Source organism: Diceros bicornis, chromosome 21 (genome assembly GCF_020826845.1).
Source record: "Diceros bicornis minor isolate mBicDic1 chromosome 21, mDicBic1.mat.cur, whole genome shotgun sequence".
Lineage (NCBI taxonomy): Eukaryota > Metazoa > Chordata > Mammalia > Perissodactyla > Rhinocerotidae > Diceros > Diceros bicornis.
In genome coordinates, this window is record NC_080760.1 from 19,975,092 (window position 1) to 19,993,651 (window position 18,560).

The 18,560-nt window shown below is 40.3% G+C and overlaps 1 protein-coding gene across 5 annotated transcripts in view; it reads left to right on the top strand.

The window, feature by feature from the left end:
* GRHL2 (grainyhead like transcription factor 2) overlaps nucleotides 1-18,560 on the top strand; it is a 157,810-nt gene that overhangs the window by 57,482 nt on the left and 81,768 nt on the right. For all 5 annotated transcript variants that reach the window (XM_058564731.1, XM_058564733.1, XM_058564732.1 and 2 more), the window contains 3 exons: nucleotides 9,528-9,583; nucleotides 12,707-12,863; nucleotides 16,402-16,513. In XM_058564731.1, the coding sequence (XP_058420714.1) occupies nucleotides 9,528-9,583; nucleotides 12,707-12,863; nucleotides 16,402-16,513 (325 nt within the window). The remainder of the gene's footprint in view (nucleotides 1-9,527; nucleotides 9,584-12,706; nucleotides 12,864-16,401; nucleotides 16,514-18,560) is intronic.

Here is an 18,560-nt window from a genome sequence, read left to right on the forward strand (position 1 = left end):
TTGCTCTTGGCAAGCACTAATCTGCCTTCAGTCACTATAGTTTTGCTTTTTCTAAAATGTCACAAATAGAATGATAGAGTATATAGTCTTCTATGTTGTCTTCTTTTGCTTGGCTTAATATTTTTGAAATTCACTTATTTTGTTGCTTGTATTAATTGTTCTTTCACATTGCTGAATAGCGTTCCATGGTAAGCATATATCACAATGTGTTAATCTGCTCACCAGTTGACGATTGGTTGCTTCCTGTTTGGGGCAATTATGAATAGTGCTGCTGTGAACATTCATGTGTATGATTTACTGTGGACATGTGCTTTCCTTCCTCTTGGGTAAATACCTAGGACTAGAATTGCTGGGTCATCTGGTAAATGTATGTGTAACTTTATAAGGTACTGTGTACAGTGTTTTAAGGTGGCTGTACCATTTTTATTCCCACCAGCAAAATATGAGGATTCTCACCCAAACATGGATTGTCAGTCTTTTTAACGTTAGCTGTTTTAGTGGATATGTGATGGTGTCTCGTTGTGCTTTGAATACACATTTCTCTGATGTCTATGATGTTGAACATCATTTCATGTGCCTATTTGGCCACTCCTATAACTTCTTTTGTGAAATGTCCATTCAAATATTTTGTCCACTTTTTAAATTGGGTTGTTTGTCTTCATTTTCTTAAATTGTAAGAGTTCTTCAAATAATGAGAAGTCAGTTATATGTTTTACAGTCTGGTAGCCTTTTTGTTTTCTTGACTATATCTTTCAAAGAGCAACAGTATTTAATCTTGAGGAAGTCCGCTTGATCAATTTTTTCTTTTATAGTTTGTACTTTTGATATACTGTTCAAAAAGTCTTGGCCTAACCCAATGTCACAAAGATTTTCTCTTGTTTTTTTTTTCCCTAGACTTTTAATAGTTTTACCTTGTACATGTAGGTTTATGATCCATTTTGAGGTAATTTTTACATATGGCATAAGGGAAGGGTTGAGGTCTGTTTTTTTTTCCACATTGACATCCAGTTGTTCCAGCACCATTTGTTGAAAAGACAATTTGTCTCCGTTAAATTGCCTTGAGATCTTTATAGAACTGGTGTAATTGTGGATCACCTCTCCAATTTTTAACCCAGAATATATAATGCATTTATTTTTTATTAGTTCAGGTCAGCTTCTTCAACATTTAGGAGCAGTGCCTCTGCATTTGAGATGATGGTCATTGGCCTCCCAATTTTCAGTCCACCTGGGTCAAGAGAAAACAATGGCAGAAGGGGAAAATTTGTGGTTTATAATTTCTTCAAGAGAAGTTAGTGTGGTGGCAGCATGCCAAATACTTGCAGTCTGCTGCCCCTTTAGTTGCCATTGGGACGAAATGTGGCTACCTGGAGTTGAGATTGCATCCCTAAGTTTAAAAATACTAAACATTTGATGAGCACTACTATGTGCTGGGCGTCATTCTAAGTGATATACAGTCATTTAATCCTCACAGAACCCCTATGAAGCAGCTACTATTATTGTCTTCTCTATTTTCCAAATGAAGAAACTAAGGCACAGAGAACACAAGTATGCCCATGGTCATACTGCAGTAAGTGACAGAGATGAGACTCATCACAAACTGTCTGCCTCCGGGACCTACATCCTTAGCCATTACCTCTGTACTCTCAGAGAAGACTATGGGGCCTTCTGATCTCAGTGATTCCATTGCTTAAGACAGTGACTCACCCAAACTTTTTTTTTTAGAGCTGAGTGTTTTTATCTATGTCATTAGATATTCCTTATCTGTTGGATGGGGAGAAGAGGAACAAACGGGACCAGCTCTCTGCAGCGTTGGTAGGGAGTTAGGGGAGACGAGTGGCACTAGCTACTCTTCTGCTCCTAGCCTCAGTCATTCCTGAGTGCCTGCTGTATGCTAAGAAATTGGGGAAGGAGCAGAGCGAGACATGATAAATTCCCTGCCCTTAAGAGGCTACCATATTTCTTGAGTTCTGGTAGCTTTATAATCAAACTTTCAATGTCCTTGTAATAAAAATATAGTGTTAAAGTTAGCTTCCTTGCTTCCTGTGCGGTATTGCTCAAAATAGTTAACAAACTTCTTTTTTTTTTTTTTTTAAACTAAGCAAGGGATCTCATAGGGTTTTTGGTATTGTTGAATATGTGATTTGTCCTCAAGCAGTTGGGGTGCTTCTGTAGGAAAACCAGATCATTCCACATGGGAATATCAGGTACATGCTTTTTCACTACAGTGTTGCCATCGATGTTTTTCTCACAGGGTGTATAAATATTACATTAGTCACAGAAGTGTCCATGGATGTGGTCCAATGTCAATAGAACCGTCATGCTATTTGGGGGATGTGTTATCAGTTGTATTTGTGTTGTAGATAAAGAGGCTTGTGAAAGGAAGCTATTGTATTTTGGGTTTTATTTTGAAGTGGCTGAGAAAGTAACTTACCAGAAACTGAATGTGAAGATTATTCCCACTGAATTTGGTTTAGCTGCTCTCCTAGTCTTGGAAATCAGTATTTACATTGCATATTGTATTTCAATCTGATGTAAATTAAATGGAATGATCTACAGCCATGGCATTGCCAACTGGTTATAAGATTAGGTGAGTACAGAGTAATTTCACCAAGTAAATTTCACTAAAGAAAATTTGTCTAAAATTTAGTACTTCTTTTAAGCAAACTATTAAAATGTCTAGGACTCTTGTTGAATTAGCAAGTTTCGTTGCTATTAGAGACTGATTCCTCTGTGTGTGTGTGTGTGTGTGTGTGTGTGTGTGTAGTGGTATCAGAGAAGGGAGCAGTTTGATTCAACTCAGGTTGGGAATTTTTTTTGAGGAAGATTTTCCCTGAGCTAACATCTGTTGCCAATTTTCCTCCTTTTTTCCTTTTTTCTCCCCAAAGCCCCATAGATAGTTGTGTGTCATAGTTGCGCATCCTTCTAGTTGCACTATGTGGGACGCCACCTCCGCATGTCTTGATGAGCGGTGAGTAGGTCTGCGGCCTGGATCCAAACTGGCGAACCCCGGGCCGCTGAAGTGGAGTGCGTGAACTTAATGGCTACGCCACCGGGCCAGCCCCTAGGTTGGGATTTTTTAAGACAGTGGTAGCATTAAAATAATTCTTTAATAGATTGATTTTAGCTAATTTCTTTAATATTTTGTTGTACATCCTCTTGGTAATAACACTTGGTAAATATTTGTTTATTTATATGGGTGTTAGGCATTGTGTTAGATGTGGGAGTAGAGGACAGAAAGAGGCATGCCTTGGTTTCTGTCCTCTAGAAACTTATTATCTGTCTATATCTGCAAAGAGAAATAATGATTGCTGCCATCTCTTGAGTAGTACTCTGTGCCAGGCACTGTGGCTTAGACTTTTTATTTCTGATCCTTACTACAATTCTGCAAAGAAGGTGTTATTTTTCCCATTTTACAGATGAAAAGACAGAGGTTCAGAGAGGTTAAGAAGCTTGGCCAAAGGTCACACAGCTAATAAGCAACGAGTATAGTTGATAAATATAAATCAGGGTGGTAATAACACCTGGAATGGTTTTAGAAAACATCTAAAACTTAAGAGATGGAAGAAAGAATTTTTATAGAAAAATTATACATATGTTGCCATAATAAGAATTAAAGTAGAAGGAAGAATTTGCTTATTCTATATTATGATTTTGTACAAGTCAGTTAATATTAGTCTATCTAGCTGTAGAAATAAAGGAACACCAAATCTCAGTGATTCAATACACTAAAAGTTTATTTCTTGCTAATAATAATCCTGATACGTGTCTGCAGACCTCTCTTCCAATTAATGACTCAGGAATCGAGATTTTCTCCATCTTATGACATTATCATCTCTATATGTGGCTTCCAGGGTCACCGCAGCTGGGGAAGAGAGATCATGAAGATGGCACACTGACTTGTAAATACTTAGACCTGGAAGTGATACATGTCACTCCTGATCTCATTTCATTGGCTAGAACTAGTCACACGGTCCTACCTAACTGCAAGAGGGCTGAGAAGTTTAGTTCTCCCATGTGCTCAGGAATGAGAACTATTTATGGGTGACACCAGATCCTTCTACCGTGTATTTCATAATTCAATCCCTGTTTTATTATTTATCAAATTAGCATAGTTTGCAGAGAATCCTGAAATGAAAGCGGAGAATGATATTTGTCATACCCAATAGACACATGTTCATTAATCCATTGATTTTATATTCATCTGTAGACTGATACTGGAAATTATCTGAATCTAAACCCTGAACAACATGGTTAATTTTTAACTGGGAGTCCATTTCCCACCACAAATTTAAAGAAAAAAATCTTTAAAATGTTGATTCAAGTACTAAATTGGAACATGGCTTCACTTGTGATTAATGCACTGTTTTATTATGTTTATTTTAAACATATGATATAGTGCGTGTGGTACCCCCAAACTTCTATCATTTTATTAGTTTGTTTTTGCATCAAGCAAATTTGGGAACATTCCTAGCATATACATTTTATACTTTAGGAGGATTGAGGTTTCTCTCTGTATAGTCAATTTGATGAGATTGGATGACCCATTCTTCAGAATCATGGTGGTCATCCGCCCACTTCATGAATAGAGTGGCTATGGAAATTCCACTGCTGTTAAAGCTATCACCTTGCAGCACCACTTGATACTGTGATCATTCTTGCCTCTTGAAAATGCCCTTGGCTTCATGTCCACAGCTTTAGTTATCATGATGTCCTAAAAACTTTCAAATGTTTTTCTCCAGCCCAGTCCTCTCCTCTGAGCTCCGGCCCTTTATATCCAACTGCTTATTTGACTCTCCACCCATCCAAATCTAATTTATAGTCTTCCCTTGTGTTCTCCACCTTAGTGGGTGGTACCTTCATTCTTCTGGTTTCTCAAGCAACCAGGATTTTTTCTTAATACTTCGCCCTCCCCTCATCCCTCATTATCAATTCTATCAATTTTGCTGTCTAAATATCTCTGAAATCCATCCATTTGTCTCCATTTTGCTTCCACCATAGCAGCCCAAGCTATCCTTCTCTCCAACCTATAATACTGTCTGCTTTTGTACACTGTACCTGGGATGTTCTTATGAAAAATGCTTATCTGATCGTGTCACCCCCTCACTTAAATCTCATTGCTTTTAGGATTAAGATCTAAATCTTTAACGGGTTTACAAGGCATTGCATATTCTGCTTCTCCTTTGCCTTTCCCGTCGTCTTGCACCACTTTCCCCCGTGTGCTCTCTGCACTGGGCTCCATTCAGTTCTGGGAACTTGATATGCTTCCTCCTGCTTCAGGACCTTTGTGCGTGCTGCTCCATATTCTAGAACTGTTCTGCATAATACCATAGCCGCTAGTCACATGTGGCTATTTAAATAAAATTAAGAATTGAGTTCCTCAGTTCCACTAACTACATTTTAAGTGCTCAATAGGTACATGTGGCAAGTGACTGACTACCATATTGGACAGTGAAGATATAGAACACTTCCATTTTCACTCAGAGTTCTCTTGGACAACTCTGTCCTAGAATATTCTTCATCACCTTCCACACCTTTCCTCCTGTGTGACTTCCTCAGGGAAGTCCTCTGTGTCTTCTGCCTTCAGTTCCTAGTAGAGTCAATTTTCTTTGTATCTACGTCCACCAGCCAAAGACAACCATGAACACTTCTGTAGTCAAAGTTACATTTCTTTAGCCTGCTTCAACAGGGAACCCTTAGTGACAACTCAGTAAGAGAGTTGGGAGGAGATCTTTATAGTGTTAGGGCTTTTACTGGATGAGTCTAAGTAGGGATTATGGAAGTGGCAACCAGCTCTGGATTGGATATGTCAAGATGTTGGGGCAATCTGGAAACTGGGTAATCACTGTTCAGGAGATGTGATGAACAAAGCAGGATTTAGGATGTCTTTACTAAGAAACCAGCAATCCCTCAGAAGGGGGGTTGTTATTCACATTTGTAGCTGTGTTATTGTCTCTGGTGTCCTGTTGGAAACATTGCTTAGCTTCAGTGTGCCACTGGAAGTCCATTCTGTTAAGACTATGGAGGCTGATTGTCAGGGGGACTGATTTGCATTTTCTCAGTTGTGCTGTGCTCTCCTAGAGCTTTGTTGCTCTTCTTCAGAGTGTTTGCACACAGTTTGTAAGTTTTTGAATGAATGATTATTTGATTACTGTGTTTCTCCTGCTAGACCAGAAGCTCCACGAGAGTAGGGACCTATTCTCTTTTTGTTCATTATGGTACCCATAGCACCTAGTGCAGTGCCTGATACAAAGCAGATGCTCAGCAAATATTTATTGAAAGAGTGAATGAATGAATAAATGAATAACAAGACCTAAAAAATTGGTGGCTGATGCAAGATATGGAATTGTTTAACTATATCATTTATCTTTTTGCAGTAGATTTTTAGCAGATGTCTCTTTCCTCCCACCCAAGAAAAAAACTAGAATTCTAATACTAAAAACTTAAATATAATATTCTAATGTTGCCTGATGTCTACAGTCCTTTAAGTGTAATCTATAAATTAGATGTTATCATACCTTCTTTACTATCCTTTTTCTCCATCATTAAGAAATCTATAGATACACCACATCAAATCACAGAAAGGTACAGTGTTGGCTGTCTGCCTGCCTCTTGGCATCCTACAAAACTTGGTAACTCTAGCCAGAATGACCCAAGCATGTTGGTTCTAATTATTTTTTTTTCTTTTTTTTCTTTGTGTGGAGGACTAGCCCTGAGCTAACATCCAATGCCAATCCTCTCCTTTTTTCTTGAGGAAGAGTGGCCCTGAGCTAACGTCCATGCCCATCTTCCTCTACTTTATATGGGACGCTGCCACAGCATGGCTTACCAAGTGGTGTGTCGGTGTGTGCTCAGGATCCAAACCTGTGAACCCCGGGCCGCCGAAGCGGAGTGCGCGCACTTAACAGCTTGCGCAACCGGGCTGGCCCCTTGGTTCTAATTCTTAACACTAAATCATTTAGGGCCATGTGACCCATCAATGTGATCAGGTTTCCTAAAGGATTGTGGTGTTTTCCAGGTGGACTATACATTTAATTTTTTATAATTATAAAGATAATGTAACAGAATAAGCATAAATTTTTAAACCTGAGGAAAAGTAATAACCATGTTGGTAACATGTAAACTATTTTTATATTTTCATAGTCCTTGTCCACATGCACTCATGTTATTGGAGTAAGATTCTTTCAGTCAGCATATAGTTGACAGTCTCTTTGAGTCTGAACGATCACAGTATGTCATATCTTTTCACGTCACCGGGGGAATTAGAACTGTAGAATTTATAAGTCCAATATGTTTTAGTAGGCTAGCATATCCCTCAGGCTGCAGAGCTCTATGGCATGGACAATAAATTCGTTCAGGGCCTAGTTCATTAACACTGGCTCACCATGTGTTGTTATGGGTTACTGCATACTCCTTCAAAGAAGTTCTTGGAAATGCATCTTCCCTATCTCAAAGTCACTTTTTTAAATGCCTTTTTCTTCATGCCACCTTCCTACTCCAAAATTTCCTAATTCTTAATTATACTAAGTGTAAATACCTTTTCACAGATCAGCCCTGTCCAATAGAATCTTCTGCAGTGATAGAAATTTTCTTTTGTGCTATCCAATATGGTAGCCACTAGCCACATATGGCAATTTAGTACTTGAAATGTGGCTGGTTGACTGAGGAACTGAATGTTTCATTTTATTTAATTCTAATCACCTTCAGCACATGTGGCTAGTGGCCACTGTAAATGTTTAGGTCCTCCTTTCATAATCAGATCCAGCCCATGTCCTTGGCCCCATATACGTACCACGTTTGTACCCATCATTTTGTCTTGACTCATGGTGGTCCTTTCTCACTTGGATTAGTTTCTCTCAATTTCTTCAATTAATCTAGGTTCTCTTTAGCTTCTCAGGGTCAGAGCAAAGTTCACAATCTCCATGAAATCTTCCTATAATTTTGCTGATCTTCCTTTCCTGGCAACACACATTCTGTGCTTTTCCAGTCAGGACACCTGAATGAATGAATGATTCAACATATGCTTTCATATCTAGTCATTTACTTTATTTTAGTTTCTTTTGTTGTTGTTGTTGTTGTTTTTCGTGTGAATTTACCCATCTCCTCGACCAATTTTTATATCTTTGAGGCCAAGATAGTGTATTATATATTTTTTGTATTTCTCTTGACACCAGTCAGATGGTGAAGCCCCAGAAAATTCCCATTGAATGCTTTGTTGATTGATTGATTGCAAAAGAAGTAAAAATATGTATCTTTGATTCTCTGTCATGATTATTGAGCCAGTCAACAAGTATTTGTAAAACGTCCCTGGGGTGCATTTGGGTCAACTTTGAAGGGCAAATCATTTTCTTGGATACAAGGAATTTATAAGACTGAATAAAAAGGAAGATCATATGTATGTACACATAAACTGTGATGTAAGAGTACACTGAATTCTAGAGATTGTGGTTAGGGGTGAAGAAAGTTTGGAGAGTATCTGTGAGTAACCCTTTCCTGAGAAGGAAACCTTTGAACTGCTGGTCAAAGAATGGAAGTTTATAGCAGAGAAACGAGAGGCAGGAAAGTTGTTTTTCATAAAGAGACACTAGAAGAAAGGTCACAGTGGAAGGATCAGCTGTGTCTGGTCCACCAAATGCTTTTCATCAGTATTCTATTATATTCACTTTAGGATCAAGACATAGGGCTTTTGTGCATCTACTTTGGAAAAGGTCCTAAAATATAGCGAAGTGCATCCTACTTGCACTAAATGTACAACAACTGAACATCTCTGGACCCACGCTTCTCCACGTGTAATACTAAGACTTAGAGTTTCCCCCCAAAACTTACTCTTAGAATATTGTGATAATGCAGATCTCAGAGAAGGATGCTGGATATGGTGAAGTGATTACTGCCTAATAGAATTTAATACACGTATATAGAGCTCACTGTGTACTGGGAACTGTTCTTAGTACTTCACTTCTAGTAACACATTGAATCCTTCTAATCACTATAAGTAGGCATTCTACAGATGGAGAACATATGGCACTAGCCTCAGTTTACACAGGCAGCAGGTTAAAGAGCTAGAACTTGACCCTAGAAAGTCTTGCTCAAGAAACTATGCTCCTAACCACTCTAACTACTGCTTTATGCTATGCTATGTGGCCTCTCCGTAGTTGGTGTTCTATTAACTCAGAATTTGTGCTTTGGAATAGTGTTGGAGATAATAGAAAATGTAAAAAAAGTGTTTTATATGTTTGAGGAAACAATTTCCAGTACCTGCAAACACTTTAGGAAACCTGCGGACATGTGAATAATATACAAAGCACAAATGCATTTTCTGTCGAGTGTAATTCTCAGTGTGCAGGTGCTATGTGAGTTCTGTGCACAAGTGGCAGCTATTTTCACTATAGTTGAAAACATAATACCAAAAATTATATGATTTTCTTTTCTAAAGGATAAAATAGTTTGGATATATTTGTCACTTTTTTTTTTTTTTTTGGCATAATGACTCATCAATTTGTTTTAATTTTGATGATTTTTAAATTTTGCAGAAATTTCGGAGTGCTTCAGTTGGCGCTGAGGAGTACATGTATGACCAGACATCAAGGTAGGTTACCAGGAGATGCCCCTAGAAATGGATGAACTAATAACCCTTTAAATGTATCCCCAAGTTATACTTTTAAACCTTTAAAAGAAAATTCTTTTCTCTACACAATGACTTCCAAATTACTATTTCTAGTCTTGACCAATTTTCTGAGGCCTGTATTCTTTCTTTGTCCTGTTGGCAAGACCTCCCTTCTTAGGTGCTCCTCTGAACCTCAAACACATGGCCTCCAACACAACATGTGCATATGGAACTCTTTATCTTTGTTTTTCCTCTTCTTTCCTTCCTTCTCTATTTCTTTCACATCTGGTCTTCTGCTTTTATTTCCTATTGTGGCTAATGATGCAACCATCCTCCTAGCCACCCCCTCTAGAGGTGTAAGGGTCTTCCTGCCTTCTTGCTACACTTTCATAGCACTTGCCAAGTGCTGAATGTTCTAGTCTACCTGTCCTGTCCCTTCCAACCTACTCTTGTTCATGTTCTCCTGAACTATTGTGATATAACTGATCTCTCTGCCAACGCTTTCCTTTCCCTTCCATTCCACTTTGCTCATATCTAGCTACCAGCTGTCATACACTCTGGTGCCTTCCATGTACCAGCAATGTGATAGGGATTGGAGATAAGATATAACCTCTCCTTCCAAGAGGCCTATCAACTTTTGGAGGAGACAAATGTGGTGATGGACAAATTGCAATACATTTGCTAAATGATAAGTCCTGCTATGGAGATATTAAACAGAAAGCTGAGAGGACTACAGGCCTGGGTGTGTGTGGAGGTGTGTGTGTGTTGGGGGGGCAGGGGCCAGGCAAAGCTTCACAGGAAGTGGCGTTTGAGCTGGATCTTGAAGGATTATCAGCAGATGTTTTCCAGGGAAAGAAGGATGATTAAGGTGATTAAGAAGGGATGATTACCCCTTCCAGATAGAGGGGCCTGATGTTCAAAGCTCTTGGTCATAGGCATGCCTGAAGACAGGAGAGAATGGCAAGAAATGAATTGATCTCTCCCATTTACAAAACTTAGTGATTTCACCATTCCAGGCAGAATTAAGCACAAATTCCTTATGAAGGCAGTCGGGGCCCTCCATGTGCAAGTCCCTTTTCACTTGAAACCTTGTCTCCCACTGTATTTCTTGCCCCTTTGCTTGTACATGTATGGCTCTCTTTGATTCTCTCTGTTCCACTCGAAATCCTCCTGATCGTTAAGGGTCTTGCTCCAACCTGGATGATGGCTCCCAGTCATCCTCCCCAGATCACGCTAGTCAAAATCTGGGTGTGTAGTGGTCGTGAGGGGGAGAGGAGAGGTGGAGAAGATAGAGTTCCAAATTGCCTTCTAAAATGTGGAAATACATATGTAGTTTGCATGCTCTAAATCCAGATCACCAAGTAATCGGCTATCAGGCCAGTGAAGAGAGCATTGATCTATCAGTCACTTGTCCTGGTTTCTCTTTCTGCTGCTGTCATTGTCCACTGGAGTGAGCAAGTTTCTCAGCCTCTCTTCAGCTGTGAAATGAGGAAAGTGGTTCTTATCCTGTGATAGGTGTGGGGGACACGAACCCCCTGAAATTATATTTAAAATCATTTATCTTCATAGGTGCTTTTCTCTGGGAGGGGGTTCATAGCTTTCTTCATGTTTTTTAAGCAGTCTGTGCCCTAGACAAGTTGCAAGCTACTGGTCTAGGCGATTCCTAATATCCTGTCTGGGTCTCAAATTTTATGATTCAATGATTATATTGAAATTGCTTCTTCCAGGCAAAATGACAATGAAATTGGTTCTGTCTTGAATGATTTATTTCCCACCTTGTTCTAAGACATATATTCTGGAATTTGCTTAGTTTATCAGCTTAAGCCTAAGATTTTTATCATGTAAGAGTAATGTTATTTTGCCCTTCAAATTTCTTTTTCACTGTAAAAGTTAAAAGAAATCAAACATTGCAGAAATATTTAACAGAAAGCAAGAGTCCCCTGTAAACTTGAAAGTAGACCATTTTAAGAGGCAAACTTGAAGAGTCAGTTTTGCCCACAGCCCTTCAAAGATTATGAAATTAAAGAGCTAAAAAAAATAGATAGATCCAGTAAAGAGCTTCTGCTAATTCAGAAAACACACAAAGCATTTGTTACTGGGTCATCGCTGTGTGCCATCCTGTAGTGTAGCAGAAATAAATATTTCTGAATGAACATGTTAAAAAAGATTGTGGTTCTTCCTTGCTACTCATCTTAAACCATGGATATAGTCTTCAAAGTTGGGAAAATAAAATGTTTTTATTTTATAAATTAAATCATATTTTAAAAATACCAGGGAAATTATTTAGAGCAGGGATCTGGAAACTTTTCTGCAACTAGGTAGCTAGTAAATATTTTAGGTTTGGCATGCCATACAGTCTCTGTCACAACTACTCAGCCCTGCCGTTGTAGAGTAACAGCAGCCATAGACAAGATAGCAATGAATGAGCATAGCCATGTTCCAATAAAACTTTATTCACAAAAACAGGCAGCAAGCTGAAGTTGGCCCATGCGCCATTGTTTGCAAGCCCCTGACTTGGAGCAGCAACGTTGTTGTGAGTTCTTTTGCAGGCTTAAAAAACAAACAAAAAAACAACAACAGAATCCTCCCAGTTATGGAACTGGATTCTCAGTAATGAATGTTTGAATTTTAGATTTTCAGATTTTGAAAGGTTTTAAAGTGGGATACAGCTATTTGCAACACCTTGGTTAGACAAAAAGAAGACCAGATATGTATATGAATCAAACAAAAGCATTCACACCTTTGGTTTGTTGCTAGGATAAAAGTGGCAAATTCTATCAAGTCTTAAGCTTCGGGCATTGCTGATTGCCAGCTAAGACCTCACAGAGGCTCTCCTGGCGAGGCACTGCACAACTGGACAGGCCCATCGTGGACTTTCTCCCCGTCTAAACCATCTGGTTTATGGGCCACTATTAGGAATGTTGTATACATTGTACTAGCAATGACCTTTGGTCTGGTCTCATCTCTTTTGCCATATGCTGTGTTTTGTCTCTGAAATAGAGTAAATATTGGTTAATATTCATACAAAATGCTATCGATGTGAAATTGATGAGAAAGGCGGAAATGTCCAAGTGAGCCTGACCACTGTTTGTTTTCTGTTCACAGTGGCACGTTTCAGTACACCCTGGAAGCCACCAAATCTCTCCGTCAGAAGCAGGGGGAGGGCCCCATGACCTACCTCAACAAAGGACAGTTCTATGCCATAACGCTTAGCGAGACCGGAGACAACAAATGCTTCCGACACCCGATCAGCAAAGTCAGGGTAGGGGCCTCATTCCTCTAATAAAGCGCAGAGGGATCAGATGAATGCAATTGCTACCTCACAGCCCTGTGGGAAGGGCACGGAAAAGATTCCAAAAGAAATAGTTCTAGAACAAAAGTCAGAGAGTTGGGGCAAGAGAACTTATGGGCTTGTAGTTTATCATTTTAATCAGTAACCAATAAACCCCAGGGAAGGGATGTGTTTGGATGGTTGGAACATGCTTTCCGACTGTATCCAAGAAATTTCCCTGGCTTCATTCATTGCCTGTGTGTTATGGGGTTGTTGTCGTTGTTTTCAATCCACTGATCTTAATTTTTCAAATAAGTATCTGTAAGTCAGAAACATTTGTGGGCAGGCAAGAGCCGGCTGCTGTCTTTTGTAAAGGAGGATGCAATTCATTCTGTCTCTGGGCCCTTTGCAACTTTGTTTAAAAGCCTTCTGCAGCTCAGCACTTACTCAGAAGTCAAGGGGTGAAGCAGGATATGATCCCCACCAGGAGTGACTGGCAGGAAGTTTCACATTCATGAATGTTAGCCCTATTTGTGGGAAATGGAACTGCCCTGGAAGCCTGCCAGCTTCTGGAATTCTTGCTACTGCCAAGAAGGGAGGGAATTGGTAATCCTTCTCTACTGAAAAGGAGAATTATAGCAGAGCTCTGAAAAGAGGTTGAAGGACTTTCCTGGCCTGTTGTAAAATGATTTACGTTACTGTGTGCATGGTGCCCACCCTACCTTATTTTGTCCCTAGCTAGCTCCTCCTAGTCTCTTCAGCACACTAAGAGAGAAACGCCATGCTGTGCCTAGAGTGTGCTGAGTTTACCGCACTCCAGATTTCCATGCATAGGTAACAAATGAGGTAGACGAGAAAGAAGAGTATCCGGGCACCTGCTGGCCAACTTGCCTCTTACTAGCTTTTGGTAAAATCATGGCAATGGCGATCTCCAAATAGCTGGGTTTTCTGGTTTGTTTCAATGAGAAAGACAAGGAAGGATTGCTGCTCATTTCACCATCCAGCAGGCCTTCCTCCCTCCAAGGCTGTCCTAGTCCCAGACCAGAGTTGCAGGAGGCAGGGCAGTTGAGAGTAAGGGGAAGATGTGGAGTTGATGTCCCGCCCAAGGCTGAGCCTGTTGCAAGTAGAAAGGTGCTCAGTGTGTTGTGTGCTCTCCAGGGGAGGCAGTATGTTCCCACCCTGTGGTTAAGGCTGTGATGGAGGGATGCCATAATAATAATAATAATAATAATAATAATAATAATAATAATGATAGCAATAACAACGATGAGCCACAAAATAACAGCTAATATTTACTGAGTATATCTTCTATGTGCCAGGTACTATGTTAAACACCACACATCCGTTAACTCATTTGAAACTAACAACAGCCCTAGGAAATAGGCACTATTATTTTTATATTATTATGGAGGATGAAACTTGGCCTTTTAGAAGCTAGTAACTGGCGAGGGTTACATAGCTAAACTGTGAGGGAACCAAGATGTATCCAGGCAGTCAGACTCCTGGACCTGTTCTCTTAACCACTAAGGTGCTTTGTGTTGAGTAGCATGGAGGGCGAAAAGGCAGAAGAATTTTAGCCTGGGATCCATCTCTGGATATATATCCCAGAATTTACATGCAACACTCTCACGTGTGGATGCCTGGTAAGAAGACACTGGATAAATTTCCTTTTTTAAAAATCTTATAAATTACAGGTAAGTGTATAATCCATATACAGCCTCTTAACACCATTATCATCACTCTGAAGAGATGGGGGATGTTTAGTATTCTAAAGCCATGGCGACAGTTTTGAGTTCAGGGACTTTTCCAAGAATTCTACTTCATTGAAATCATAGAAATATTTTAATATGGAAATTTTATTTCCTTCTGTTTCCATTTTGGCTAAAACGAGGAGCCCTCCTTCTCTTAAGCACTTCAATCTAACACCCTTGGAGAGTAGGATGGTGCCTCTCAGAGAGGATCTTTGTTACTTCTCAGCTCTGGAGGAGCAGGCAGTCTGGAGGAAAGGGGGATGCGCTTGGAACCTTGCAGCATTGATTTCCGTGAACAGTCTTGCATTCCAAGTCAAAGCACCGGCTTGGTAATAGCAGTTTCAAACAGCCTTTTTCTTTATCACTGAAGAAATAAATTTCCATACTAAGAATATGCCATTATTTATGCTAATTTAATCATTTGCTAGAGAAAAAATTACCTTAAATGTAATTTTACTTTGGAACAGACAGAAATAAATACCAGGAAGCCACAGAGTAAACTTTTACATAGAAATGGAAAAGTCTGAGGAAGCTGGAAGGAGAAAAATGAAGAGCTGCCTGAGCTCATAGTTCACCAGCACAGCCAGTGGTTCCCTTTCTCGTCACCTCTCCTCCATGCCTTTGAAGGTCACACTGCTTGTGAATTCGAATAATACAGATATAAATTTCTAAACTAGTTTCTCTAACAAACATCTACTTTCTTGTGTAACAAATTGTTCACACATACATTGGGAATAAGCCACGTTTTGAATTGATACAGCCATAGGCGCTTATTCCATATCTATCATTTGTCAGGCACCACCGGGCCATCGTGGTGGGTGACACTGTCTCTGTCCTCACTGAGTTAGAAGTCAATGGAAAGACATTGCTATTGACTGAATAATTAAGTAAATGACTACAAGTGTGTAAAATGCTACAAAGGAGAAGTTATTAAGGAATGAGAGTCAATGAAATATTCTTCTGGAATAGTAGGAAAATGTCTCAGAAGTATTTTGTATATAGAGGAGGGAGGGAGAGAGCCATATTCCTAATACTGTGATTAAAGGATTTTTTTCGGTTTGTTTGTTTGTTTGTTTTGGGTACCTTCTTCATCTCATAAATGACAGTGAATTGATGTATATTTAGTTTAACGAGGCTGTTTATAATTTAGAACTGAAAGAGATTTTGGATTCTTATTTCTACAAGATATAATTAGTTTCTCAAGCTCATTTTCAAAGTACGTCTACATGTTTAAATAAATAGCAAAGTTGACCTTGTATCTTTGGTTTATGAAATATCTGTGGCTTAGATCTATGTTCATCAGTATGAACTCATCTTTTAGTATTTCTCTCATTACTTCAGTATTCCAGCCTGAGGCACTTAATTAGGCCAGAAACAGGTGTTTGCTCCTTTACCAATGGCACCAAATTCTGTGTTTAATGGTATGAAATTTCAAAAATGTGCTTGTTTTTGGTACAAGAAAAAAATTTTTTGGTATTCTTATTTACCTCACAAAATAATAAATTTGCTGGTAATTGGTTAATCTGGTTGTTTATGACTCATGGTAAAAATGATGTAGGATTCTTTTTTTCTATGTCCTCTTCTCATTTCTCAGTCATTTTTTAAGTACGCCCATTTTAAACAGAATAAACTATACAACTGAGCTTATCTGGGCTTTTGTAAAGCTAGAAATACAACATTACAGAAGCACACCACTGGTAGAACTTCCAGAACTGGAGATTGTGTGAAGCAACAGAGGCACTGAACAGAAAGTAAGATCTGTGATTCTCCCCCTGCAGAGCGTGGTGATGGTGGTCTTCAGCGAAGACAAAAACCGGGATGAACAGCTGAAATACTGGAAGTACTGGCACTCGCGGCAGCACACAGCAAAGCAGAGGGTCCTCGACATCGGTAAGTTGGCCTGGACCTCCCTGCATGGTCTTTGGTAAACTGACACGTTGTCACGGTGCCAGGGAGAGCCCAGCACAGAATCGTAGCCGGGACCCACATTGCTCTTGTGATGTGCCAAACACTATTCTGTGCACTTCTCCTCTGTTACTCCTCTGTTAGTACATTTAGTACAAATCAGCCTGGGAAATCAAAATCAGCCTAAGCTGAGTGCAAAGCACTTTTTGTTCTGTGAAAATCAACTGTCTCTCATATAATAATTGTAATACATTTAGATTTGCAAGGACCATGTCAGTTTCCAAACCATGTTTCCATGCCCTCCTGTGTTTGAGCCTATAGGCAGTCAGGCAGGACAGATGAACTCTTATCCCCCTGTGACGTGAATGACCTCAGGCTCATCTGGCTCTAAGGTACTTGTGAAGGTCGCATGACTAGATAGTGAGTTCTAGTTCTGTAATTCTCCGTCCAGTGTTCCTTTTGCCCCAAAACCCACCTGGTGGAAGTAGTACCAGGTGGTCAGGCAAATGAAATTGTTGAGAGACGTTCCCTGGCAGTCAGGAAGAAATGAATCTGCCGAGTACGTTTTCTCCAGTCTGTATTCTCCTAAACATGAGGTCTGTTCCCTAGAGACCTGTAGCCTCTGGATGGGACTCGGGGCCCAGTCAGGAAGGCAGAGCCCATGCCAAGTGGTTCCATGTAGGGATTTCATTGCAAAGGTTGGGAGGGCTGAGGCACCATGAGGCAATGCAGAGATGAGCAACAGCAGGAATCTGCTGCTATTACTTGTAGGGCTGAGATCAAAGGGAGGAGGTGAGGGCTAATGGGGGAGCCACCCAGCGGGAGCTGGAACCATGATGGGGGCTGCCTCAGCAGAAGCTGGGACCACTGCGGAAGCAGCCTTCCGAGAGGAGGTAGACTCACAGAGGAATCGCTGCCAGAGACGCTTCTCAACGCCGGGAGGGAGGAGAAGGAGTGCCCTGGCTTCTCCCTGTCTCTCACTCTCCCACCAGTGCTTCTGACTGGCCAAATTGACCCTGAAGTCAGGGGGCACAGGACCCTAGCAAATGCAGTTTGCAGGAATCAACCTCTGAGACACAGAGCAAAGCAGGGGATATCAGAGAATGGATCTTAAAATTTCTAGAAATTACTTAAAAACACAGACAGTAATATATACATTTCTAAGTAATTTTAATACTTTACATGCTGTTTCCGTAAGCAATAAGGAATTTCTCGTTTATTGGCTTTATTACCCCATTTTGCAGACCAAGAGGCTGCAGTCCCAGTTAGTGCAGGCAAAGTGAAGGTTCCCATCATGTTGAGTATCAGAAGGTATTACTGAGCCATTAAAAGGATGTTTGCTGGGGCTGGCCTGGTGGGGTAGTGGTTAAGTTCACGTGCTCCTCTTCAGGGGCCCGGGGTTCGCAGATTCAGATCCCGGGCACGGGCATACGCAAAGCTTATCAAACCATGCTGTGGTAGGCGTCCCACAAATAAAGTAGAGGGAGATGGGCACAGCTGTTAGCTGAGGGAAAGTCTTCCTTAGGAAAAAGAGGAGGATTGGCAATGGATGTTAGCTCAGGGCTAATCTTCCTCACACACAAAAAAAGGATACTTGCTTTGATTTCTTACACACTGCAATGATGGATTTTTCAGACCTTCCACCTCATCCTTGCTAGAACCCCTTGACCAGTGGCAGAGAGGTTGGTGACTAGGTCAGGGTTAGAGACTCACCACAGAACATATTGAAACTAATTACTGGTTTATCCTGCAAAATGATTATGCCACTCTTTACCTACACCACATGTACACACGCACACACACATGTTCTATTAACTAGTCAAACATATTTATCTACTAAACAAGGAAATTAAGGCCTAGAGAGCCTCACTGACCCCAGTGACCTGTCCTCAGATAACTAGTGTAAGAGCTGGGGTGAGAACAGTCTTCCTCACCTCGGCCAGACAGTGAGCCTCCGAGACCAGCTGACTAGGACAAGGGGTTTGGGAATGCTTGTCTTAACCTGCCTTGTAGCCAATCTGCATAGAATAGA